The sequence below is a fragment of the Diadema setosum genome, chromosome 1 (genome assembly GCF_964275005.1).
Source record: "Diadema setosum chromosome 1, eeDiaSeto1, whole genome shotgun sequence".
NCBI classification, from domain to species: Eukaryota; Metazoa; Echinodermata; class Echinoidea; order Diadematoida; family Diadematidae; genus Diadema; species Diadema setosum.
The window spans coordinates 13,387,765-13,414,631 of NC_092685.1; the positions used below are offsets into that span (position 1 = coordinate 13,387,765).

General features: G+C 37.9%; 1 protein-coding gene across 1 annotated transcript in view; it reads right to left on the minus strand.

Moving 5' to 3' along the window:
* LOC140227148 (sushi domain-containing protein 4-like) overlaps nucleotides 1–26,867 on the minus strand; it is a 454,815-nt gene that overhangs the window by 13,679 nt on the left and 414,269 nt on the right. The window contains exon 4 of the mRNA XM_072307584.1: nucleotides 6,920–7,051. Coding sequence (XP_072163685.1) covers nucleotides 6,920–7,051 — 132 coding nt within the window. The remainder of the gene's footprint in view (nucleotides 1–6,919; nucleotides 7,052–26,867) is intronic.

The window sequence follows — 26,867 nt, forward strand, 5'->3', positions numbered from 1 at the left end:
AAATTCTGGCAGGATTTATGCTATTTTGTTTTTTAACTTTATTACACAACCTCTTTCCCCTTCCCATCCCCCCCCCCATATCAAGAAAAGGAAGAAATTGCGGTTGCAGTTTTTAAAAAAGAGCAACTTAGACATCAAAAGTTGGTGTTTTTTTTGTTTTTTTTTTCTGAAGAGCATCGTCCGCCAATTCCTCTCTCACATTAACTGCCCCTATCTGCCATTGCATCTCATCAAAGAGGGAGATGACTTCCAACATGGAAAAGAGCGGAATGCATCTCTGTAAGAGGATTAGCCATTGCTCCGTCTCCCTGCCAAGGCTGAGGACCGAACATCGGCGGGACGATTACATGTCCACTCATTTCTCTTTCTATTTCTCTTGTATTTCTATCTACCATGCTTAGCATGGTGGCTGCTTTTTGGGTAAAACTGCATCCACAGACCTCACCTACAGCTCTCGAGATTATCATTCTCTTGTTCTCCTTGGAGCCAGAATAATGGAGTCTGACTGGGCCAAAAGTTAAGTTTTTTATCAAAAACTTTCAAGTCTTGCCCCCAGTAACAGCAAACAAACAAACAAACAAACAAAAAATCACAAGCAACAAATCTCTTAAGGCCCGCATTCACAAAGTTGGTACGAATGAAACCATGGTTTAAACCATAGACAAAAACCATGGAGCGCCAAGTATCGCATGGAATATTTCTTTACGAAATTTGTCGTTTCGTTGACAAAATGACTGTTTCGTTAACGAAATTATCATTTCATGGACGAAATGTTCATTTAGTTACAAAATGTTGTCATTTTGTTACAAAATAATCATTTCATCGACAAAATGACTGATTTCGTAATGAAATATTCCGTGCGACAATTGGTGCTCCATGTTTTTTGTTCATGGTTTAAACCATGGTTTCATTTGCACCACCTTCGTAAATTCGGGCCTTAGAGTTGCAAACAAGTCTCTGATACCCCTTTCATAAACTCAATAATGCAGATAATATCCGCAACATTTGGTCGTAAAATCGGAGCGGGGAAAGAATAATGCGCATTATTTCGACCCTTCTATTATCCGCATAATAGCAGCATGGGGACCAGATTTTGAGTTTATGAACGCAAACCCAAATAATGCGGATAATTGCCGGGGTGCGGTCAAACGTCACCTGTCTTTCCCGCAGGAGGGACGTGTGCAGTCACCATGACGATTATCCGCCTTTTTCAGGACGGGCGCTCGTAAAAATAATGCAGATTATTTTCAGAGTTTGTGAACGCATTTTTTATTGAATTGTCCGCATTATTCTTATGCGGATAATAGGAGGATGAGTTTATGAAAGGGGTATGAGAGTTGCAAAGCCGGCAGAGAAATGTGAAGATGACGTAAGCTATGGTCAAAGACCATATTCATCACAAAGACTTAAGAGCTGAAGAATTAACTCCCCCCACCCCATGACCCTGAGATCAACCACACATCTCCTGAGAGAAAAGTTAAGTGGTGGGAATCATGATGACCAGTGCATCTTGGATGTACAATCTCATAGAATCAAACAATAATCATAAAACAGGAATGATCAATACCTCTTCAATTTCTGTTGGTATACAATCTACCCAGGGAAGTAGGATCCCACCTCCCTGATATACCTAGACATTTGATACACCACATCCTTGCAGGAGTTGAACCCTACTTTATCACTCCATGCTATTTTCTCCCAGAGTAAACCACCCATTGACATGTTTGTTCCTCAAACATATTGGGAGCAGGAGAAGTCAAAGACAAATCACATCCTTTGAACCCTCGACCCATTTTGGAAAAAAAAAAAAACCTTTCACATTTCCTTCATCATATGGAATGGTATAAATCACCTATAGAAAGAACCAGAAACTCTTTGAAAGTGACTGATGCTTGGCAGACTATCAATTATCCCAATATTTTCTTCCTGAGATCAATGCAAAAAAAAAAAAAAAAAAAATAATGATAATAATTCATAGTATTGCCGCAAAAGAACATATCTGTAGATATTTGGCATTGCAGTGTCCACTGTTGTGCTTTCAAATTTCCTGTCTATATCTGTTTCTTACCTTATTTTGCCCCAAATATGGCAAGTAATTTTTCCTTCTTGAAGTTTATATCAAACACATTTCTTCAGGTTCTTCAGGTAGTTGTGCAAAATAGTGAAATTTGAAAGAGTTAATTCCTTTGTTGTATTAAGAACAAAAGTAATCGTATCGAAATACTTGGCTAAATAATGAAATTCTGCAGATCAACTTTGACCTTTGATCCTTGATATTTATTAGGTTTTCTCAGAGATTACATCAAATGATCACCTACACTATTCTTTATACTAACTACTCCCAGCTTTAACAGAAATGTCAATTCATTTTTGTATGTTATTGTTGTACCTGCATACAGTAGCCAGTCAATAGAAATATGGCTTTTATAGACAAATGACCACTACAGACAAGTTGGAAGTCAACTGAATTCTATCACGCACTGTTCAAATCACACATCACTTGCATTTTGCCAATATACATAGAAATGCAAATGGTCAAGACATACTATCAACAAGTGTAAAAAAAAACCTAGTGTGGTTGTATTTTTGTTTGATTTTTAAATCCAAATGTAAAAGAGCATAAAATTCTAAAAGGAATTCAAATTGTTTTCTTTAAAATTGACTATGAAATGGCTGTGACATAAAAAAAACTAAGGAAAACAAAGAGGTCCTAATAAGAGTTGGGTCCCATCTTTATTAGGATATCTTTGGTTGTTGTGTTTTGATATCTCAGCCACATCAAAACAAATTCTTCCCAAATAAACTTTGAATTCCTCTTAGAATTGTATGCTCTTTCATATCACCTAGGATGTATCTCATTATCTCCCAAAAAAAAAGAGAAAAAGATGAAAAACCTGAAGCCCCATCTCAACCAAAACTATACCATCCCTTTAAGACATCATTGGGCTTTCGCGTGCACGACTTACAATTCTCATGCAAACATATAATTCAATTATACATTGTAGAGTGAAAGTCAATGGGTGTGCAAGTGAAGAACATGGCCTGCAATGTCATACAATGCTGCACAGTGGGAATTTGAGAAACATCATAAGACTACTTAATAGCCACTGCCACACATGTTCTGAAAACCCAGTTATAACTTTACAACCCCCCCCCCCCTCGAAGAAAGTTCCAAGACAACACGAAACCTGATGCTCATGCCCAACTGCTATAAAACTAATCATGTCTGTTGCCAGATGAAGAAGAATCCATCATGTGTGATGGGACAGGAAGTACAAATTACATTGACTCATGAAATTGATTGAATTGATCAAGTGCAATTGAGTTATCACATCCCTTCCGTCGGTATTGTTGTTCTCTATTACCAATAAAGCATGATCATTTTGCAGGAACATCCACCAGATATTTGCAAATTCTACATGGACATCAATTTTCTCTTAGATTACTGTGAGACATGAGAAAATTATAAGACATTGACAGGTTGTTTTTTTTTTTTTTGGGGGGGGGGGGGATGGGTATAAATTGTTTCAGATTTCAATGAGGCTTCTTAGATATCACCTAGGATTAGGCATTGAAAGATTTGCAGTTTTTTTCTATCAAAGGAAGCAGGAAGTTGAGGTGTGAAGAAAGATGATGATGATGGTGGGGGGGGGGGGAGGGGGCAAATCATTAATTTGCTGAAATTTGTGTATTCTACCAAACATTTTTGTTCTTCCAATATTAATCAGTTGTATCAAACTATCCTGAAATTCACGTTTATCAGTTTTGTAGTTCGTGTAATTCAATACCCACTGCTTCCTACCCATACTTAACCCCCCCAAAAAAACCCTAAACAACAAACAAACACACACAAAACAAAAACAAAAACAACTAGAAATGTCGCTATGGCGACTGGTATGCCTCCGCCATAATGCATAGTTCTCATAATAGGTCTATAGTACATGTGGACAATGTGTGATTACATTTTCACAAAATTGGCAAAATATTAAAATGACAAGTTTGTCACAAACGTGTTGAATGTTCATCTTCTTGACCTAGGTTTAATTGGATGAATAGGAGAGTAAGTATTTGGAGATTTAAGGACTTTAACTTGACTTTGACCCATTCATAAGTTCATGCATTGAGTAATTTTCAAGGTCTGGAGAAAAAGTGCAATTTCTGTATTGAATAGTAATTTGTTGCCATTTTCCTCTGGCCTTTGACCCTAAAATTCATATTAAGATAATCACTGTCAGGCAGAACATGCATGAATATGTAGTAAGCTTCAAGATAACTCGAGCCACTTCCTAGATATGGAGGAAAAAGTTAGTTCAGCACTTTCACTTGATCTTTGAGCTTTTGACCTTTGAGGCAAAAAAAAGGAAAAAAAAACTTATCAGAGAATCTCTATTGGGTTATACATGCATACACCAAGTGTAAAAAAAAATAATCCTGCTGGCATTGCATAAATATGAGGGAAATAGTAAAATTTTGAAGTGTTGCCCTTGACCTTTGACCCCTGACCTTTGACCCCATAAACTCTAAATTCTCTAGATAATCACTGCCAGTCAGTACATGTATATATACTATGTTCCATGAAGATACCTTGAACAATTTCCAAGGTACAGAGAAAAAAGTGAAATTTTGATATTTTTACTTGACCTTTTGACCTTTGACCTCATGACCCCAAACTTTCACCAGAGAATCTTAATTGGGTAATACATGTATACACTATATTTCAAGAAAATATCTTCAGCCAATGCATAGATATGGTGGAAATAGTGAAATTTTACGTATTTGACCTTGACCTTTGACCTTGAGCATGTGCACCCAAAAGTTGATAGGCACAACTTCAGCCCCTAATACACATACATGCCAAGTTTCATTAGGATACCTCAAAAGGTTTTTTTAGTTACGCTGTCCACAAAATTCATTATGGACGGACGGACGGAAGGACAGACGGACGGACAACACGAAAACATAATGCCTCCGGCACCACTTCGTGGCGGAGGCATAAAAACCACCACCATCCCTTGTTGAAAATTCCACCTGTGCTCAATATATGTTTATTTCTTGTGTAAAAAGGATTTGGACAGGAAAGTATCTTTAAACTGGAGAAAACTTTTCCACAATTGATATCAATGCAGACATACAAATGAAAGCCCCCTCAGTGGGAAATCACAGCATTGTTCTGGAAATTATTACCTCCGCTGTCTGTCTGTTAACATATAACTCAAAAAGGTACAAATGGATTTGGATGAAACTTTGGAAAAGTTGATAATGACAAAATGAACAGATTTTGGTAGTGATGTGGATAACCATCTGGATCCAGTATACTTTATATGACTTTTTTTTTGAAGGATTGTCATTGGCAATAGGGCCAACAAATGAGGGAATTCAAGCTGCATGTATGTGCAAGCTGTGCATACGCACAGTGAGTGCGTTGCTGATGCTGCTGATGAGGAAGATTCTAAGATGGAGATACAACAGAAAGTTTTTTTTTTTTTTAGTCATTGGGAAATAAGGGCGACTTTCAGCGTGTATGTTTGGGAGGCGGTCTGTGCTCTCCAATTGCTCTCATCTAGTTTCATATGCTGCATTCAAAAACTGAGCTGCACACACTACAACTCGAGATAGGTGTGGCAATAGACTAGAAATCTCACTTGAAATGAAACCAACAAGAAAAAAAAAAAAGAAGGGACAAGTGAAACTTTCCAAAACAAATGAATAGCAATGACTGATGTCTTAATTTATAGAACTTCATTTATTCTCTGTGAAATTTAGACAAATTGGAGTACTTCAAAGCCTAACTCATGGCTCACATTTTTCACTAGGCATTCAGTTGCTAACTCTGTGGCTTTTAATGTTCTTAAAACAAATATATGGCACCATACAAATGCTGTGGATCATCGTCATCATCAACTTCATCTATGGAAATAAATGCAGATGGTTAAATAATGGCAAGAAGGCCCTAGACCCTACTTTTTGTGTATACTACATAGGAATACATATATGTAGAGTCTAACCATTTGGGCCCCATCCCCCCCCCCCCACTTTTTTACACCAGAAGTGGCACCAGAAAAATGTGGTTAAGCCTTTTTCCTTTTTGGTTGTCAGCTGATTAAACCCGGAAGAGGCACCAGAAATATAAACTGCCCTCCCCCCACTTTCAAAAAAGGCAGCGCTGGCCCTGAATTTAGTACTTGTGCTCTGGCCATGTAAATTCTGCTCCATAAGCACTGGTACGGATGTTGGCACATTTCAGCTATAAGTGTACATTTTTACATATAATATCAAGATTCCATGTTGATGGGTCAGCTGATGGCACGTACGCATTGCGTATCGCTGTCGTGCAAAACGTATCTGGAAAAAAATATATATAGCGCGATCATTCGATTGAAAGAATTGGGTGATCGACTTGTCTCTTTCAAGTTGTTTTTGTTTTTCTATACTCTTTAAAATTTACATTTAAACCCCAATAAATAAAAATCGGAGGGAAAAAATTCTAATTTTTGCAAAGGGCATGTCTCACGTATATTCTACAAATGGTTCCATGACACTTGCTCCTGTGACAATTGCTCCCATGAAATATCTGCACGCTAAGCCAAACATAAATTCTACCCACAAACATAACCCTGACACTCATCCCAATCTTCACATCAAACTAAATCTAGAATCCTATCACAACCCTAACCCTGACCATAAGTCCTTGGAGAAGATAACACTGGAGCAATTGTCGCAGGAGCAAATGCTGTGTCATCTCTACAAATATAGCAAACATAATACTCAGGGCATTCGTACACTTTACGAAACTACTCTACCAAACAGCATAGAGGGTAGTATTGGTGTTTGCCTGAATTTGCCTGTGGGAAGAGTAAGAAAAAAGAGAGGAAAAAAATAAATTAGCCAAGGGGTCTTAAGAAGCACTGACTGTACTCACTCTGCTCACAGTGGTTGCCATGGTAGGCTGGAGGACAGTGACAGCGGTACCGCTGAGTCCCAGTACTCGTTAGGGAGGTGTCCACACAGGTCGCTCCGTTCTGACAGGGGTTGGGGCTGCATGGGTGCATGGCTGTTTGGTGCGAACAGAGCAAGATAAGACTCAACATGAGCAAACAATGAAATAGTGTAAAAATGGTCAATGGCATTGAATCATTCTTTTATTGACTTGCAGATGGAATGTGATAGATGCTCCCAATTCATGTCCAAAATATGTAATCCCATGTACTTCCCCAAATTTACCCCATGATTGTGGAAGTAGGAAAGGTAGACTAAAAAAGGTACATACAATGTACTACCAACCTTTTTGGAATTACAGACCTTTCTTTTTCCTCTTCAGAATAATGAACTTTCTGAATAAGCTTTTTACATTTTCAGAGCAACAAACCTTCAGAATAAGAAATCTTATTTCATTTTCAGATTAATGAACTCTTGGAATAATGAACCCTATTTCATTTTCAGAATATTGGTCCGTCAGAATAACAAACCTTCAAAATGACGAACCTTATTCCATTTTCATATAGACACACCTCTGGAATATCGAACCTTCATAATAACAAACTAAACCATATCACACATCTGCCATGACAAATATCACATGAATATATGATCTCTTTTTTCATACACTATGGATTTTCCAACAAAAGTGGCTTGATTTTTCAATATGGCAAAAAAAAAAAAAAGAAAAGAAAAGAAATAAGAGACCCGCGGGTCTAGCGCTCACCTGAGTATCTCAAGTTCACCTTTCACGCAGTCTCTAATCTAAATCATTCACAGCTCTACTAAAATTTGACCAGGCATTCTCAAGTAGAAGATGAAAATGTAAAATAAGGCCCCATACTTTTTAAAATTCCTTAATTTGGGGGGATTGGGGCCCCCTGGGGTCCTCTGGGTGGAGCATGGTGCCCATTTTGATAAATTGAGATCCTGACCCCCTAGGGATGCTACTTGCTAAGTTTGACGAAAATCTATCATGAGGTTTTCAGGAAGAAGATGAAAATGTACAATTCAGGCCCCCATTTGGACCTTCCCAACCCCCCCCCCCCCCCCCCCGCCCCCAAGAGGGGCACCCCTGGAGCTGCCATGAACAAACTTGAGACTACAGTCATTAATGTACTCACTCATAGTATTATCTTAGCTCTGTATCTTCTGATTCTAGAGAAGATTTTTTAAAGATTCCTTCATTTTGGGGGGTTTGGCCCCCTGGGGGCCCACTGGGTGGGGCATGGTGCCCATTTTAACAAATTGAGATCCTAACCCCCTAGGGATGTTACCTGCCAAGTTTGGTGAAAATGGGTCATGGGGTTCTCAAGAAGAAGATGAAAATGTACAATTTAGGCCCCATTAGGACCCCTCCCCTGGGTCCCAAGGGGGGCACCCCTGATTCTGCCATGAACAAACTTGAAACTATAGTCATCAATGTACTAACTCATAGTATTAACTTAGCTCTATCACTTCTGGTTCTAGAGAAGAAGATTTTTTACAGAGTCCTTAATTTTGGGGGGTTTGGGCCCCCCTGGGGGCCCCCTGGGTCGGGCATGGTGCCCATTTTAACAAATTGAGTTCCTAACCCCCTAGGGATGCTACCTGCCAAGTTTGATGAAAATCGGTCTTGGGGTTTTCAAGAAGAAGATGAAAATGTAAAAAGTTTACGCACGACGGAAGACGGACGACGGACGACGGACGACGCACGACGGACGCCGGACGAAGGGCGATCGCAATAGCTCACTTGAGCCTTTGGCTTAGGTGAGCGAAAAAGGAGAAACTGGGTGACTGAATATTCTGATTGACAATGAGATTTCACTGGCATGCAGCAAATATATGACATTATTGCAAATAGGTTTACATGATAGAGAATTTGATAATGATAACATTAGTTAACAATGCTTCTATAGCACATTACACATAACGTACATGTCCCTATGCACTGATGAGTTTAAAATGCTTATCTACAATTCTGTTTGTATTATTGAATTGAGGGTAGCAATGCTTAACTACAAGGCAAGCGCACAACTAGCAGCCCAAGGCAGATTGATGTCCAGCAGGTTTTTTGGAGCAATTTGGAAAACTCTTCTTATCATTATTTCCACTCATAAAGAACTTCAGACTCTCATATTTTCAGAAAACATTATTAGAATAGTGGTCTTCCATTTGTCAATGTTGAACTGATATACATATCAATGGCTTCATGATATCCATGCTTGAATAACAAACATACACTGGAGTATCTTTTGCACCTCTGCACCTTATCTTTTTTTTTTCTAAAGAGTGAATTTCTAGATTTTCTGTAGATGGGAAATGTTATTCTCAAACTTGGGTGCATCGCACTACACACTCCAATGAAGGAGAAGTAATGCTTTCTAGTGTAGGATGTGGGGATATCACAAAGCGCACTTGCAGCCATATTCTATCTCACCTAAATATCACATTTACAATCTGGCGCCGGTGAATCACAGCCAGGTGTACTGCGTTCCTTTGCTGGTTTATGATGAAAAGAGCAGGCTTTGTATAAATGCCCATGAGAATCATACTACAGGCCAATGAAAATCCCATTTCATTGCAAATGCATTTTCATGACAGTTAGAAAAAAGGTTACTGTGAGCGAAACCAAAGCCGTAAATACGACTTTCAAGCTGGGTATATGATGTTGGTGGATGTTCTGGGATAACGTCTTTGTCATCGGGAAGAATCATGAATAATTCATGTGCATAGTTGCACAAATTTTGTTCAGATTGCGGAGTAATATTCCATGCACATTCTGCAGACAAATTGTGTTTTCTTATTGTTTTTCCTTTCATGCCAGAGCGCCATTCTCCAATATGTACATTTCATGTTTATTTCCAAAGTGCAGAGTCATCTTTTCTTAATTACGGAGAGCAAATTTCTATTCCTCCATACTTTTGTATCAACAAAACTTTAGATCTCCCCACATCACTTTTCTTATCTTTTTTTTTTATCTCAAAATCTATGAATTTCAATCATTTTAAGGAAATAATATTGTTCTCAGAAGGTATTGCCCTGAAAAATATTATCTTACTGGTTTTATCTAAGAGTCCTATATCATAACAAAATTATAAAACTATAAAATTCAATCTTGTTTACATTTTTTCCCCAATGATATTCACTCACTTCCATTTGAACAGTACCACAAACAGGAATTCAGTTGGTTATAACAGTACAACATAGCAACATTCATTATTGGTCACAACAAACAAAAACAACAGTTTCTTTATTAATATTTTCACACTTTGAAAATAGAATTAAGCAAAGGGAATGATAAATACCTCATTTTACAGTGACACAAATGGAATGTAAATAGAACAGAAAAATTACACACACAAAAGTGGAAATATGGTATGCTATCTGAAACTAACAAACCCATTCTCCAAAGCAAATCTCCCTAGCCACCCTTCCTAACCTATACCTTTACCTCCCTCCCTCCCCCCCCCAAAAAAAAAGTTCTCTGTATAATACTTTTAATACATTTAATCAAACCTTTCATGACCCGTACATGAACATACACATACAAAAAAACGTTCAGTCATCAGCCATCAATAGCAGAGAAGTAGGCTACCACAACCATGAGAGCAAAATTAAAAAAAAGAGAAAAATTTATGTAAGCCTGAACCTGCGTAAGCATGCCTGTTAATCAGTTTAAAAGGGCATCTATTATCTGGTCACTTATCTATTTACTTTATTATCTGCTTATTAATGTGAATTTGGGGAATTCCAATAAGACAGAATTGCAACTATTGCCCAACAAACTTTTAAATGATAAGTGAGAGTGCCCAAGTTGCTGCAGTATGCAGTGCACATTCTGATATACTTCATTTCTCTATTCTGTGTCAAACCGGCTAGTGTTGGTTATTTGCGACATAATGAAATCAACATTATACATAATTATCGTCGCTGGGGCGACAAGACCTTATATCTACAAAATGTCAAATGTTCAGGAGAGCGAAAAAACATGGCGGCTAAAGCACTATAGCGAATGGGATAACCTTTCCTTTGACATGCTGTGGTGGCTTTATTTTTGGAGTAAGACAGTTGGGACTTGTTCAGAACATCACTTAACCCATTATTTGTCCATTAATCCAAAAGAGTCATTTTCACCAAAATTTCAGATACAAGGTCTTCTCACCCCAGCGACGATATGCAATGTTGCATTCAAAAGAAAGAGGTAAACTTTGATAGAAACATACTATAACTTACGGGACCACAAATTCCCTTTTACTCCTGAAATAGCTTATATTCCAAACTTATCTAAAGTCTGGGATTCAATGAAAGTTTAAAATCAGTATGCTCAGTGTCTCATATAGACTGATTATCCCTGTTTTTTTTTTCTTTTTTTTTTAGGTAGGAGCGGTTTCATTCATCAATAAAACAGCTAAAGTAGTGTCAAGTGTGCTAAGTCCCACTTTAGATTAAACTAGAAATGTCGCTTTGGCGACTGGTATGCCTCCGCCATAATGCATGATTTTCCCAATAGGTCTAGATAGTACATGTGGACAATGTGTGATTACATTTTCACAAAATTGGCAAAATATTGAAATGACAAGTTTGTCACAAATGTCTTGAATGTTCACCTTCCTTGACCTAGGTTTAATTGGATGAATAGGAGAGCATGTATCTAGGGATTTAAGGACTTTAACTTGACTTTGACCCATTCATACATTTAGGCATTGAGTAATTTTCAAGGTACAGGTGTGGAGAAAAAGTGCAATTTCTGAATTGAATAGTAAATTGTTACCATTTTCATCTGGCCCTTGACCATAAAATTCATAAGATAATCACTTTCAGGTAGAACATGCAAAATATGTACTAAGTTTCAAGATAACTTGAGCCACTTCGAGATATGGAGGAAAAAGTTAGTTCAGCACTTTCACTTGATCTTTGACCTTTTGACCTTTGAGGCAAAAAAAGAAGAAAAAAAAACTTTCCAGAGAATTTCTATTAGGTTACACATGCATACACCAAGTGTAAAAAAATAATAACCCTGCTGGCATTGCAAAAATATGAGGGAAATAGTAAAATTTTGAAGTGTTGCACTTGACCTTTGACCCCTGACCTTTGACCCCATGAACCCTATATTCTCTAGATAATCACTTCCAGTCAGTACATGTATATACTATGTTCCATGAAGATACCTTGAACAATTTTCCAAGGCACGGAGAAAAAAAAGAAGTTTTGATATTTTTACTTGACCTTTTGACCTTTGACCTTTGACCTCATGACCCAAACTTTCACCAGAGAATCTTAATTGGGTAATACATGTATACACTAAGTTTCAAGAAAATATCTTCAGGCATTCAATAGATATGGCGAAAATAGTGAAATTTCATGTATTTGACCCTGACCTTTTGACCTTTGACCTTTGACCTTATGACGCAAACTTTCACCAGAGAATCTTAATTGGGTAATACATGTATACACTAAGTTTCAAGAAAATATCTTCAGGCATTCAATAGATATGGTGGAAATAGTGAAATTTTATGTATTTGACCTTGACCTTTTGACCTTTGACCTTGAGCATGTGCACCCAAAAGTTGATAGGCACAACTTCACCCCCTAATACACATACATGCCAAGTTTCATTAGGATACCTCAACAGGTTTTGATAGTTACCTTGTCCACAAAATTCATTACGGACGGACGGACGGACGGACGGACAACCCGAAAACATAATGCCTCCGGCACCACTTCGTGGCAGAGGCATAAAAACAGGAGTTCAATACTCGCAAGTTTCATGTGAGGGTACTCTTGCACCTGATTGGATCTTTCATCAACAAAGAAAACTGCCTCTGCTGCAAATAGACACCCTGTCATAAACAGGGATGATTACTCTACCTAAGCTTAGAGTGCTGTAGACAACATGCATTTACACCAACTGTATAATTTGTGCAATGACTTTGGAGAAACTACTATCCATGTAATCACAAAACTAGCATGGAAATAAAGATAGTAAACAGATTTAAATGGCCTTTGTCCCTCTTGCAAAGTAAAAACTCATTCTTCAGACACACAATCTCCTGATGATACCCTCAACTTTGCTACTGCTAGTAAGTAGTGAGGCATCCCCCCCCCCCCAAAAAAAAAAAGTGGTGAAAAAGCCCTAGGTAGTTCAATCTTTGCCTTTGCTTTAATTGAAGTCATCCTTCACACCAAGACCCAGAGAAAGATGCAAACATAGCTTGCCACATCCATCATCCAATAAACTTCAGATCACAAATATGAGAAGAATAAGCGGGAGGGGGAGGGGCATCCTCCATGGTCTGAAATCTAAAATGAGGTAAAATGGACAAGCGGGGATTCTTAACAAACTTCAGTGAGATAAGAGAGAGAGAGAGAGAGAAAGAGAGAGAGAGGGAAAGAGAGAGAGAGATGGAGGAAAAGAAGAGTGCTGCGACCTGCTAACAGCACTTCACAAAGTTCTACAGCTGTATTGATTTTGATTGATTTTTCTTCACATGACTACAGTCTCCCACTCCACTTTCTGAAAAATTGAACATTTTTCTCTCTCTCTGCTGCTTCTCCTCATTGGACGGCCGTACTCTTGAAGCGTATCACTGACATCAGCTGAACATTATTTGGCCATGTGTGGCCGGGCACAATTGGCCCGCTAATTCAATCGGGAGGGGCCGCGGAGCTTAATCACTTTTCACACACAGAGGCCGGGGAGACATTTCATCGGGGGGCTGGTAGCAATGTTAACACATGAATTACAGTTTGAGGAGGGAGGCGTATTGCTTTTTGACGATGTGCTGCGAGACTCTGGGAAGAGCGCAAAGTGAGCGTGAATGATGCCTGCTGCAAAGCAATAGACACTCCTACATTCAAACATGAAAAACACTCTTGCATTCATTCACACATGTCATAAACTCGACACAAGCGGGAAGCTAATAAACTCAAAACGGAAGTGGAAATCAATGCATGCCATAGTGGAGTTGGAGCACTTGCAACATCATCGCAATCTATCAACGAATGTCTGCACTGTCCATCTGCAAGGAATTATTTGTATAAACTTTTGTCTGCACCTGCTTCATTCTTTCTTACACCATTCAAGCCATGAAGCACTTAAGGCTTAGGCTTCAATATCTCATTAAGCCCTGCACAGTCTTGGAAGGTACGAAAAAAGCATTTCAATCATTAACAAACAGGCAATATAATATACAAATATTGACTGCTCATGAGGATAGTGGTGGAAATTATCACTCCCAAGGTGCTTTTCATACCTGCCCCTTCTATCACCTGGAGGCCTTGGCCAAAGAATGATAAATGTCACTCACGTTTTTGATGTTTCCAACACTGCATGCTGAGCAGTAATCCTCACAGACAGAGACCGCATACTTGATGATTTGTCTCTTTATGTTTTTACTTTCTGCTTCCTCGAGTAACTGCGCAAAATCCTCCGCATAAACATTTCGAATCTCGAAGTTTCGTGAGCACTTGGGTTGTTGAAAATTCCTGCGTGCTATGCACATGTACGATGTGCGTAATATAACCAACATTCTCGTAACATCCTTGGAAAATCAAATGCAAATTTGTGTAGGCTACAGACTCTGTGCACAAATGTCTACATGTAGGCCTACACTGTATGCATAAGTTGCAGAGGGGTTACGTATTCTAGAAGAGGGTTTTGGCCTTCTATCATTTGACCTTAGGTCAAGTGATAGGAAGTCAAAAACCGTGGGACAATAATAGGCAGAACTGCACCATGTCCACTGATATGCTATAGACCAATCAGTAATAAGAATCTTAATATGAGGTATTCATCTCCACTAATTACAAAGACTGGGTAATTTTCCAGTCACCAATTGATAACATTCTCATCATATACACTGAGTATGAGAAAATACCTTTGATATAAATAGAATTACCTGCAGGGCATTGTCCTGAGATAGTCTAGAGAGGATTATTTCAGACATATTGTGAATGCAGGGGGCATTGCTACAATTTCATCTCTTTGCGGAAAATGCAAAATCTCAAAAATGTTTTTCTGATCATCAAAACAAATTGATGCCTGCTTCCAAATGGAATACAACTTTGGATCCAATTTGATGAAAACATAAAAAAGAGAATTTAGAAGAGACAGAAAAAGTGTAAGCACATAAGGCAACCTGGAGCAATAAGACGTACAGAAAAGGAAAAATAATGCCCTATATCTTGCTGTTTCACAGCAAAAGTTTGTACCAATGCATCAATTTTTGTTTCCATATCGACAGTGTATCACTTTATCGAGTACACCACATTCTCATGACTTGATCATTGTTTATTTGTATTTCAAAGAAAGGGAAAATAGCACTAATAACACAGGAACACAGATGAGATCATCAAAACACAGTAAAGCAATTTATCGTCAAGTTATAACTACTGTTGTATTGGATGTAGTGTTGAACAAGAGCGACCAGATCTTTGCTGTATGATTGCCATGAATTGCACACAGAAACTGGACAAAATGGGAGGGTCATGTGTGCTGACGGCCATAGCAGACATGGTACCAGATCACCTTGATGATTACAAGATAACTATCATTGCTCTTTTCATAAACAATCACCTTAGAATTTGTAGGTACAAAATGCCGTCAAGGCAATTAAGAGTGGGAACGACTGAAAATCACCACTCAGAATAGCACAGACATTAACCTTGCCATGTACGCAACAACTGCGATAAAAAATGCATTATGCACATGTATTGTTGTCCACATGATTTGCTTGTACAATAAAAGAGCTTTAATGCAACACACAGGCTACTGTATGAATTCTCCCTAGACTAACTTAGTAAAGTGACCAGTAATAATACACTTTATTTTGTCTTGTCCCCTGTGTGAATGTATGTATGGTATACAAACTCTTGCTACAAGACAAGTGCAAGTCACACCTTACTCCAGATTCTACTTCAAACTATAGTGTAGTAAATGTTTTTTTTTTTAAATATATATATAAATGTTTATGCCTTCTCTAGATAATGGTTTAACATAAAAAATGATAGTAGTAATTGATGGCCTTTTTTCATGGAATACAAGGTAAAACTGCACTTGTTAGAGCCAATATTGCACTTCTTTTCGATTCATGCAATATTTCCTGGTATTCTATTCATTGCCATCCAATATACATGTACTAAAGAATATGTTGCAGTAAAACTTAAATAACACTAAGACGAGAATGGCGAGGTTGGAAAATGCTGCAGTAAAGTATAAAACAGATTGTACCAGCTGCAACAAAATGCAGGGACTTTAGAAAGCCCAACTGCATCCCCCAAAAAAAGGACATGGAAAAGCAACACATCCCTCAATCATCGCTAAAACCAGTAAGCTGGTGGATACGGCAGACAAACGCTGAGCAAGATGCTGACCAGCAGACTGCTGGGATCGAGAGCCTCATCCATTCTCACGTGGGGTAGATACAGTATATGTGTCCATGACAGAAGCTGTTGCACCTGTCAGCTCAACATCATTGTATCATTGTACTACCCACAGCACAGGTGTATATAATACAAGGAGAACAGTGATTCCCCTACCTGGGAACCTCTCTTAAAACAACAAAACAATACCATCTTCATTTAGCTATACAGTTTGAAAAAGGAGGGGAAAATGGCAGTTGAATTGAGAAATACCTGAGAAGCCTTTGGTACCTCCTTTTCAAAATCCCAACATTATGAACCTGCACAAATATAATGACAGCAATATGGGCCCAAATACATTTGGGATCACAATTGGGCGGTGAGCTAGCTGGCTCAGTCGGTAGCGCGTCTGCCTCACGATCACGCGGCCCAGGTTCGAACCCGAGTCTGGACTGAGCAATGTTGTGTGTAAGCATACCGTCCCCTCTAGCAAGAGGCAAAAACACTCTGTCCCTCGGATAGGACATAAAATGGAGGTCCCGTGTATGAGAGAGCAAAAACTCATGCACGTAAAAGATCCCGCTTCATTCATTCATCGCAAAGAGCAGGGTGTTTTAACCCGGTGAAGTGGTCCCCCACCTCACATCCAACTGGACCCCATGGAAGACCAGCTTAAAGGGGAAGGCTAGTAACTGATCAGTGGGAATCAGTGGAAATGCTGGGAGATGATTGCTCCAATCCTTATGGGATTCATTCAAGAGTTCATTGTATATCTATTGTTGTGTGAAAATGATTTGCTTCAGAATGGTCTCATATTCAAGTAATGTGCAGTTTAATGCTTCCAGGTTAGCGTCCCTGGTCAGTGACGGAGCATTAATCTGCACATTACTTGAATATGAGAACGTTCTGAAGCAAATCATTTTCACACAACAATAGATATACAATGAACTCTTGAATGAATCCCATAAGGATTGGAACAATCATCTCCCAGCATTTCCACTGATTCCCACTGATCAGTTACTAGCCTTCCCCTTTAACGTAGCTGAATATGGGCTATCCAGCCATCTTCTCAGATGGAAAATGAACAAACAAACAAACAAACAAACTTGGAATACTAGACAACATAATCTGTCTATTGTCACGCTGTGGTACCATGTGGCATCATCTCAAATTTGAGAACTTTTAATCAAACACTTTAATTTCTTCCAAATCCCTGTACAGCAACTAAACGCATTTCTTTCTTTTTTTCAAGAATAAATGTTTCAACATTACTAAAGGCAAAGTTTGTAAATCAGTGTAATGTGTTATTTTTCCAAATACAGTTTAGGACTTTTTCACTCCTTCAGCCATACATATGCACAAAAACAGACAAAATTCCAGTTGTTCGCTTTACCAAATTTCTTGGAGTTATCATTGATGATCACTTAACATGGAGATATCATGTCAATGAAGTTTGCTGTAAAGTCTCTAGAGCAATAGGTGCAATCAATAGTATACGTGCAATCGTACCTCCTGAAATTCTTGTTAAGTTATATCACACTTTGATTATGCCTCAATTATCTTACTGTAACATAATATGGGGAAATTGTGCAAAGTATCTTTTACAGCGTATTTTTATTTTACAAAAGCCTGCAATCCGTATGATTAGTAATAGACCATTTCTTAGCCACACAGGTCCTCTATTCAAAGAACATAACTTATTGACGATTTTTGATATGAACAAATTTTTTCTCGCTGTTTTCATGTACACATATATAAACAACATTTTGCCAGGGTTTCTTGATACTTCCTTCATCCAAAATAAGAATAAATATAATACTAGACAGATGAATAGATTCTATATACCAAATTCTAAATATTGTATTTCAAGATACACTTTCAAATATACGGGACCTGTTCTATGGAACGACTTGCCAAATGTGATAAAGCTGTCTAATAGACTTTCAATATCTAAAAGGAGATATAAATCATTCCTTGTTCATAAAGATATATTATAAATTTGAAGTTTTATGCAGTGAACAAGCACCACACTTTGATTACTCTTGCCTTCTTATATGTATTGTGCACTTTTTGTAGTATAGTTTTTCTTGTGTGTATTGCATCAAAGTAACTATTCTTTGCTGTAACGTTTGGGATCGGCCATAGAAAGAGCAACGGTCTATGTTGATCCCCCCACAAACTGAAATAGCTGCTTTTATGTTGTGTTTGTCTGTTGTAAAATCCTTGTTAGTTGGACTTATTTTTCTGGTATTGTTGCAATGTCCTACTGTGTATGTATCGGTCATGCATTTTGTAAATGCTTTTTATCAGGATGTGGAAAATAAATGAAATTAAAAAAAAACACAAAAAAACAAACAATGATTCAATGAGAGAGTAGAAAATACCCTTGTCACACGCTGCTAAGAAAGCTTCCATTTTAGGATAAAGTTCTGTAACAGAAGATAAATAATGCATAAGGCAGGATAGATTGTTATCATGAGGACTAAAATGACAGAAAACAGCACTTGGAAGAAATACGAGAAACTTAAGATTGTCAAGTGGGGAATATATAACAATACAAGGCAGAGAATTTCACCAGCACTTTTCGTCAGCTTTCAGATACAAAACAGAACAAAAAATGATACCACTTCTATGGTTTTATTACCTGAAACTGATTTAAGCGATGAGATTGATCCCCTCCCCTCCCCTCACAAAAAAAAAAAAAAAAAAAAAAAATGATACAGGAAAATTGATCACAAAATCTCATGAGCTATGCAAATGTTTACAAAAGCTTCATTGGATACCATTTAAATATCTTTGTCCCCCAAAAAAGTTTGGAGCAAAGTTGTGACTAATATGTGTGTTATATCTATAGGTCATAAAGTGAGTTGAGAGGAAGAAGACAACATGAGTTAAACAGATAAGGTGAAAACGTGAAGACAAAGGAAAGTTACAAAAAACAAGAGGTTGGTTTCTAATTTGAGAAAGAAGACATAGAAAAGCAGATTAAAAGAGAAGACCACCAGAGTTTTTAACTCACTGGAATACAGCTAATTGCCTATAATCAACAAAAACGTAGTGCCGACAGTGACTCGACACGACTTATTTTTCACAAGTTCAAACCTCCACCTACTCCCCGCCTTTATTCACACTACCACTGTCAGACCTTCACATTTGTCTGCTAGTATCGATCGACTGTGAGCATCTTGTGCAGTCCTTTCTTCACTGAGTCACTGTCTCAAAACCCCAGTGAATCGCTCCTTGGAAGACGAAGAACCATTCAAGCACTATGGCTTTGATACGTGATGGACTTTCCCCTCCCCACATTTCATCCCTCCATTCTCCCCCTCCCCCCACTCTTGGGGGGGGGGGGGGGAGGACCAGTGGACCTCTATTGTAAAAGTACATTTGTCTACAAAACATGATAAACTAAATTAAACACCAAGCAAATATCTGTCTGCAAAATCAATGAAGTATCAGAGTTTATTTTACAAGATCTTTTCAATCGTCCGGCATAGCAGTCATATTTACATGATGTTTGCACCGACATCAAATGCTGCCCCTTTCGATGAAGTGAATAAGATGTCTACATAAATATCTTGTGCTGTATGTAATGGAATTCATGAATGAAACCACTAAAAAGAAAGAAGAAAATGGTCCGTCGGTTTCCTAAGTCAACCAATTCAGCGCTGGGATGAAGCCACTACCTTCAAGACTGTGTAATTTCTGATTGAATTAATACACCAGGTTCCTACAAGCAATGTGTAAATCCAGCGTCATTTGAGTGGGAGTTATCTGCACTTTCAAAGATGCTATCTTGTTGCAAAATTGGGTCAAAACTCCATTACTTGGTACATCCCACTTAGCAAGGCAAAGAAAGAGGGGGTTGCATCTTTTATGTATTTGATTAGACGCGGGAAAATTTTCGTAGCGTTGGATTATCCGCAGATGATTTTGATGGATTACCTGATAGGTATAAAGGGAGGGGGGGGGGGGGTGGAAATGCTCTCTAAATGCATTCATCCAGAGAAAGCAAGTTCGTACCATCAGCTAAAACTCTTTCATTTGTTCTCGTCGCTGAATCAGAGCTCCTTCAGACTTCAATGAAATTCTGTATCAGAAACATACTCCTTCTTGACCATGATTTTTTTTTTCTGTATGCAAAAGTTTGAATACTCTGGATGAGGAAAGATGCAGCATCTACATTTTAACGATAAGCATTATTCATGTAAGCACAGCACCAAAAAGACAACACAAAACAAAATAATGGAAAAGTCATCTGAAATTGGCTCATACTTCCAAAGAAGTTCTAAAATCTTGTAGAGTGTCATTATGCATGTAAGGTTTTTTTTTTTTTTTTTTTTCAATATCAGAGGTAAACATCGGGATATTGGGTGAAACTTATTTCATTGTTGAACAGCATACTGTATACCCCAAACATTTTGCAAGGTTTTAATTTTCATGAATTTTGTGAGCCGAGCGCAATATGCAAAATCAAAAACATGCAAAAAATATTTCATCTGATTTTGACATGAATGTGACTTTCACACACACACACACTTCTCTGTATTAGTCCTGTACACCACAATCACCAATTTAAAGACTTGTGAAATTGTCTGGAAGTCCCGATTCGCAAAAAATTAGACTCGGTAAATATAGGGCATATACAGTATCCCTGCAAAAATTTTTTGGCAAAATGAAGATGAACGTTCAACTGTTTGAGAACTGTTCGGCAAAAATTAGTAAAACTTCATAATGTCATACCTTCCCTAATTTTTATCCAGTTTTGATTAAATCTTTTGCTTATCAAATGTTACTCTTTCTCTTAAGACTAGCTATTTACTGGGGGAAAAAAATTACCCTTTAACTTCATGACATACTAGTATAAGAAATTGATATAAGAAGATATTGGTATGCCCATATCCCCCAAACTTTTTCGCTGCATGAAAGAAAGAAAAGCTGTACCTGTGCCATAGGGATAAGTAATAGGTTTTTGATCCAATTTTCAAGCCTCCCTCCCCCTTCTCATCTTAACACACATTGGTGAGGGAAAGGACTTAACTCCTTGGTGACATGAAGCATGAGGGGAGAATGCCCCAATGACCATCTTGCTGTGAAGGAAGGCCTGTTTGCTCCACCTGCCATCACTGGAAAAACACTAAAGCCAGCTGCAATTAACCCCTCCCTACCATACGTCTTTGCAGCTCTCAAAGCTGGAGTGGATTATCAACCTGTCTTCTGTCCTCTTCTTTATTTTTTCTCCCAGGAATATATTGCCCTGATCCCATAGGAAGAAGCCCTATTTGGCCATTTTTCTAAAGCCCATGCATTCACGGTCTATTTCTCGTCCCCACTTGAATGTAAAAAGATAGATGAAAAAAAAAAATGTTTCGTTGAAAATAAAGCTGAAGGGAGAAAAAAAAATGGGGATGACCTGGTTACTTTTCCTTGAAGAGATTTACCTATCTAGTTGGTTAGATTAAGATGTATGAAATCTTGAGGTATCCTACCATAGGCCCCAAGTTCCTGGAAGTCAAGTTTTTCATTTTTTTTTTTTTTTTATTGAAGCTTATTGATTAAAGCAGACAATCATGAGATAATTATAAAGATAACAATAATCATAATGACAACTCATATTAAGTATTGCAATGTGCAATGACCTGCCAAGTAGGTTTTTATTTGATATTTTTTCCCCTACGATAATGAATCTGTGGTCATCTCTTTATTTTGTTTGGTTCTTTTGGTGGATGGCACGATCACGACGTCCAGTGTTTTGACAACAGCACGGATCAGAAGGAAAATACTGAGTTTCGGGGAAAATATTTGTAAAACCGAGTTTCTTCCCTCTGAGTGATTCCAGGGGTTGACATTTCATCAAGCAAGGCAAATTATGACGATTATTTTGAGATCTCTCCCTTTCATGCACGGTTGGCTTCCATTAGACACAAAATCATCTATCTGCTCAATTCTGAGCTTGGTGATCAAAAGTAAAGTATACAGTCTTTCTCGCTGTTTCCCCATTTATCTACGTCTCATATTGTATGGCTTCACTGTGATGTCAGTCCTTCAAGGTAGCTGCTCTTTTTTCCTCCACAGCTTCCCCATAATATGGGGATATAGTTGTTATTTTCACAAACAGATATTTTCACTAATGAGGACACAGACCTTTATCGCGAGATATTGTTTTCCTGATATGACATCAAGGCTATGGTAAAAAATTAAAGTGCATTTAATGACTGTCCATTGACTCCGTTTTCACATGTAAAATTGGCGGTCCAAGAGTTTGTTCGCAAAAACCGATAAGTGCATATTTGCCAAATGGAGATATTTGCGATTAAAGGTCGAGAAAAATAAAGAGAATAAAAAGAAATTTTTTGCTTCTTTTGACCATAACTTCAAAAATGTACCTTTATATGTAGTGACCAATATATCATTTAAAAGGTATTATTTTGTACTTTATGACAGCGACTGTACTTCAAAATCTTCAAAAATGGACTTATTGGTTTTTGCAAACAAACTCTTCAAGTGTAGTTTGTGAAATTTGCAGAAATTAAGCCCTCATAAAAATAACAGCCTTTACAGTAAAAAAAACGTATATCCTAAGCAACCGGTCACCATGTTCATGCAACTTTACTGTTTGAGTTTGGGTATTTTCTGACATGGGTTAATCTTTTTTTTAATTTTTTTTTTTATTATACTCAATGTTTGGAAACATGGAAAAGAATTGAAACATATTTATCTACCCATTTCTTGTTTCATTTCAAGTTGGTTTTCTCCACTTTCAACCCATCATGCTGCATGTGAAGGTGGCACGGAAACCTACACAAACTTTTTAAAACACTCGGAAGTAGCTTTGATAGTTTGACAAAATTCCACTCTTCAACGCACAAACCCACACTCTTTTATGGTCTCACATCTGAAGGACAAATGTTAATGCTGCCTACTAACTTCATTTTCATTCTGCGAGTTATCATATATCAGAGATGTTCCCCGGTGTGCAGTACAAGTGCCATGGCACAGTTGTGGCTTAGTGGAAAAATACTATGGCATATTAATCACAGAGTCCCTGGTTCAAGTCCACTGGCTGCACTCAGTGGTCATGTCCCTACATGGGGCACCTGTCCTCATTGCCTGATCGTTTGGAAGAGACTTAAAGGAAACCAAAACCCAAAGAGCAGTGTGGATTGAGTGAAAGCAGCAACTTTAGCAGAACACACTTCCTGAAAGAGGTAAGTCAAGTGCTCTTTTATTATGGTAGAAAAGTGAAAGTAAGTTGAATTTTCTAGTAGTCTCTGTATCCAGTCATTACAATACCAGAGCTTCAAAAATTCATAACTTTTGCATCGATTGTCCAATTTTCTTCAAACTTTCACTGATGTGTTCTAATAATGTTGCTGCTTTCATTCAATCCACATTGCTCCTTGGGTTTTGGTTTCCTTTAAAGCAGTCCTTCCCATGGTTCATTACTTTTTCAGTGGTCACATACAAAAAAAAATTAAATTAATTTAATCAAAATCAATGAAATCAATAAAACTGTTGTTATATACATATAAGTGAAATGTTTTAAAACCCATGTGCATTAGCTTTTACAAATGCCATAAAAAAATGTAGTAAGTCACACCTTATTTGCTGCTCATTCATTGATTTAATTTCAGGGTTTCTTTTTAATTTCTCTGGCTTTGTTTTTTTATTTGTCATGCTAGTGTATACCAAATATGGCCTAATTAAGATCTTTAAGTCATGATCATATACGACTATTTCTGTATAAGCAAGGCCAATAAACAGGATGTACTTGTAACGTGAAAGCCTCGTCTTGATATGCCCATTGCCATACTTCACTTCAAGCCCTTTCTTCTAAGGTGGACTGGTTTCCTGATTCTAGCAAAGAAAACTTCAAGGAGAGTTAGTACGTGACAGAGCAAGACAATCTACTCCTGATATTAAAAGATTTTTGCTGCAGAGATTTGTAGTAGATAAAGATGTATGGGGATATCATGATCAGACATTCACAGAGGAACTTCTTCACAGGCGTTGCTAAGTATTTTGAGGATTAATGCTGAACAGAAATGGATGGAAGTTTCTCTTTTTTGTGAGTATATGTGACTGCACAGTTCACTCTTTTTTTTTTTTTTTTTTGGGGGGGGGGGAGGGGGAGGCATGAGGAGGTTACTCTCAGACAATATGTTACCCACCAGCATCAAAACACCTCAGAAATGGACCCTAATTGGCATATGATGACATAAATGGTATCCTGGGGTACCAAATAAAAATCAGCCACTTTGTTGAATTATTTATTGTTTTTAAAAAGGTTGTACCCTGGGTTGCCAAAGAGTGGAAATTATTTTGGTGTTGGAGCTAGCGCGCGCTAGCACTGCACTGCACTGAAGCACACGCTATTGCTAGCACAGCATGCCATGCATGCATAATAACATGCAGTGTCATGGGAATGACTATGTACACGCACACACAGTGCATGCATTTCTCTGCGGCTGTCCCGGAGTGGACGTGAGGTGGCGCTACACAATGTGGTACCCCGGGTACTATGGTATCTCGGGGTAACGCATGATGCATCATATTACAGCATATCAAATTTGCTCCCCTAAACAGTCCTTAATGGCATCACTAGGGATGTCATATGCTCCAAGTGGCATATCTGCTATGGTACCTACAGCAATAAACTAAATGATGTTTTGAGTAAATGCTTCTTACACTAATCAGAATATAGAATTTTCCCGAAACAAGTGAAGAATTCACATAAACAAATGTCAGATTTGATTTGATAAAATCCACAATGATTTTTGAAATAAGACCTCTGAATAGAAAGGGAAAAAAATCCTTTTTCTGCTTTTAGAGAAAACATCAATAATGACATGTGACAAGTTGTAAATAAATGCATACAAACACAAACAATACATACACACACCCTGTCAATGTGAGACTATGGAAAAATGAGTGTTGAAAAAAAAAAAACACGAAATTCTCCTACAAAGTTAACAATTATTTTCTGCAGACAATACTGTTGGAAGAACCATCTACTTTACAGTTCATTAGCATGGTGATATTTGTTCATAGATCTTTTGATAGTGACAACAAAATACTCAAAACTTTTGTGCACTGAAGTGTTTTGCACCAACTTGAATACAAATGGCAAGTTTGCAAATTTCTGAAATTGAGCTGCAACAATGTTTGACACTGCTCTTGAACTGGTTAGCATCTGTCGTCCATCAGCGCCGCATAACCAAAGCAAACTCAACATCTCCACTCCATTCCATTCCCTCTACCTGGCCATCTTCCCGTTAATTGACTGGACACAAAGATATATTACCCCCACTGCGCTCATAATTGAGTTATGCGACATTCTTCACTCCGCTGATGTCAGCTGTGCATTTCTTTCGGTTTTCGAACGGATTGTTCTGCTCAGAGTGTGCTTGCCCATACTTAGGTAATTACCCTTTTGTCTTCCTCATGAGCAAAATACTTGATAATGTATAACTTTATCAGCCTGCTCACATAACAGGTGACTTATACAATGATTTAAAGTGTATCAATCTTCTACACGAGTTGTCATCAACTCTATTTTGGGTTAGCAACTCAAGCACGATTACCTTGGAACAGATGGAGTGGGTGGCATTTAACCCAACTGAATCACACACATCTTTCCAAATGCACAAAATGCAGGGTCACATAGGAGGGTTGAACTTTAAACAATTCACAGAATTCCACAGCTACTTTTGAATCTTCAACCATGTGAAAGTTGATGCACAAAGGGAACCTCAGGGATTGAGAATGGGGAGGGGGAGACATATATACCAAGATAAGGATTCATGGGGGGGGGGGGGGGAGAGGGAAGATATAGTGGGAGAGGTATAAGAGGGGTAGGCTTTCATTTTTCACCATTTTTTAAAACAAGTTAATTCATTAAACGATTTACCTTGATATGAACACAAATATGCATAGGAAAGGAATGAAGGTGATGAGGGAGAAATAGAGCAGAGTTAATTGAGAATGTGTAACAACCTAAGAACCTAAAAAAAGGTGAACTAAATAACGAACTGAGCCTGGAAAGAAGGACATAACAAATGGGAAACTCTAAATCAGCTTTGCTATCTCACACTATTTTCTGTTGTGTGTATCAAATTGAAAAAGGACTCACCTACTTTGGTATTATATTATTATGCAATTAGATGAAACAACACAAAAATTTACTGAAAATAAGAGTTATTCCAGCCCCCCCCCCCAAAAAAAAAAGTGGTTCATTACTCTTCATTTATAGAAAGAATAAACAACACAACATACATATAGACCTATCATGAAAAAGGCCAGTCGTGACTGTAACTCAACTTTGAATAGGATGCTGTTGGATAATCATTCAGTCACTTCCTTCTTCTACAGCATTTTATGTAAGATATGATTTGATATGACATATTACTTTGTGCTGAAATTGTCTTTGATGAATCATATATAAAAAAAAATAAAACAATTCTACTACACAGATTTGCACACATAAAAGCTTCACCACAATCAGACAAGAGATAAAAATTGGTGGAGTTCTCAGCTCTTACACTTTCAGG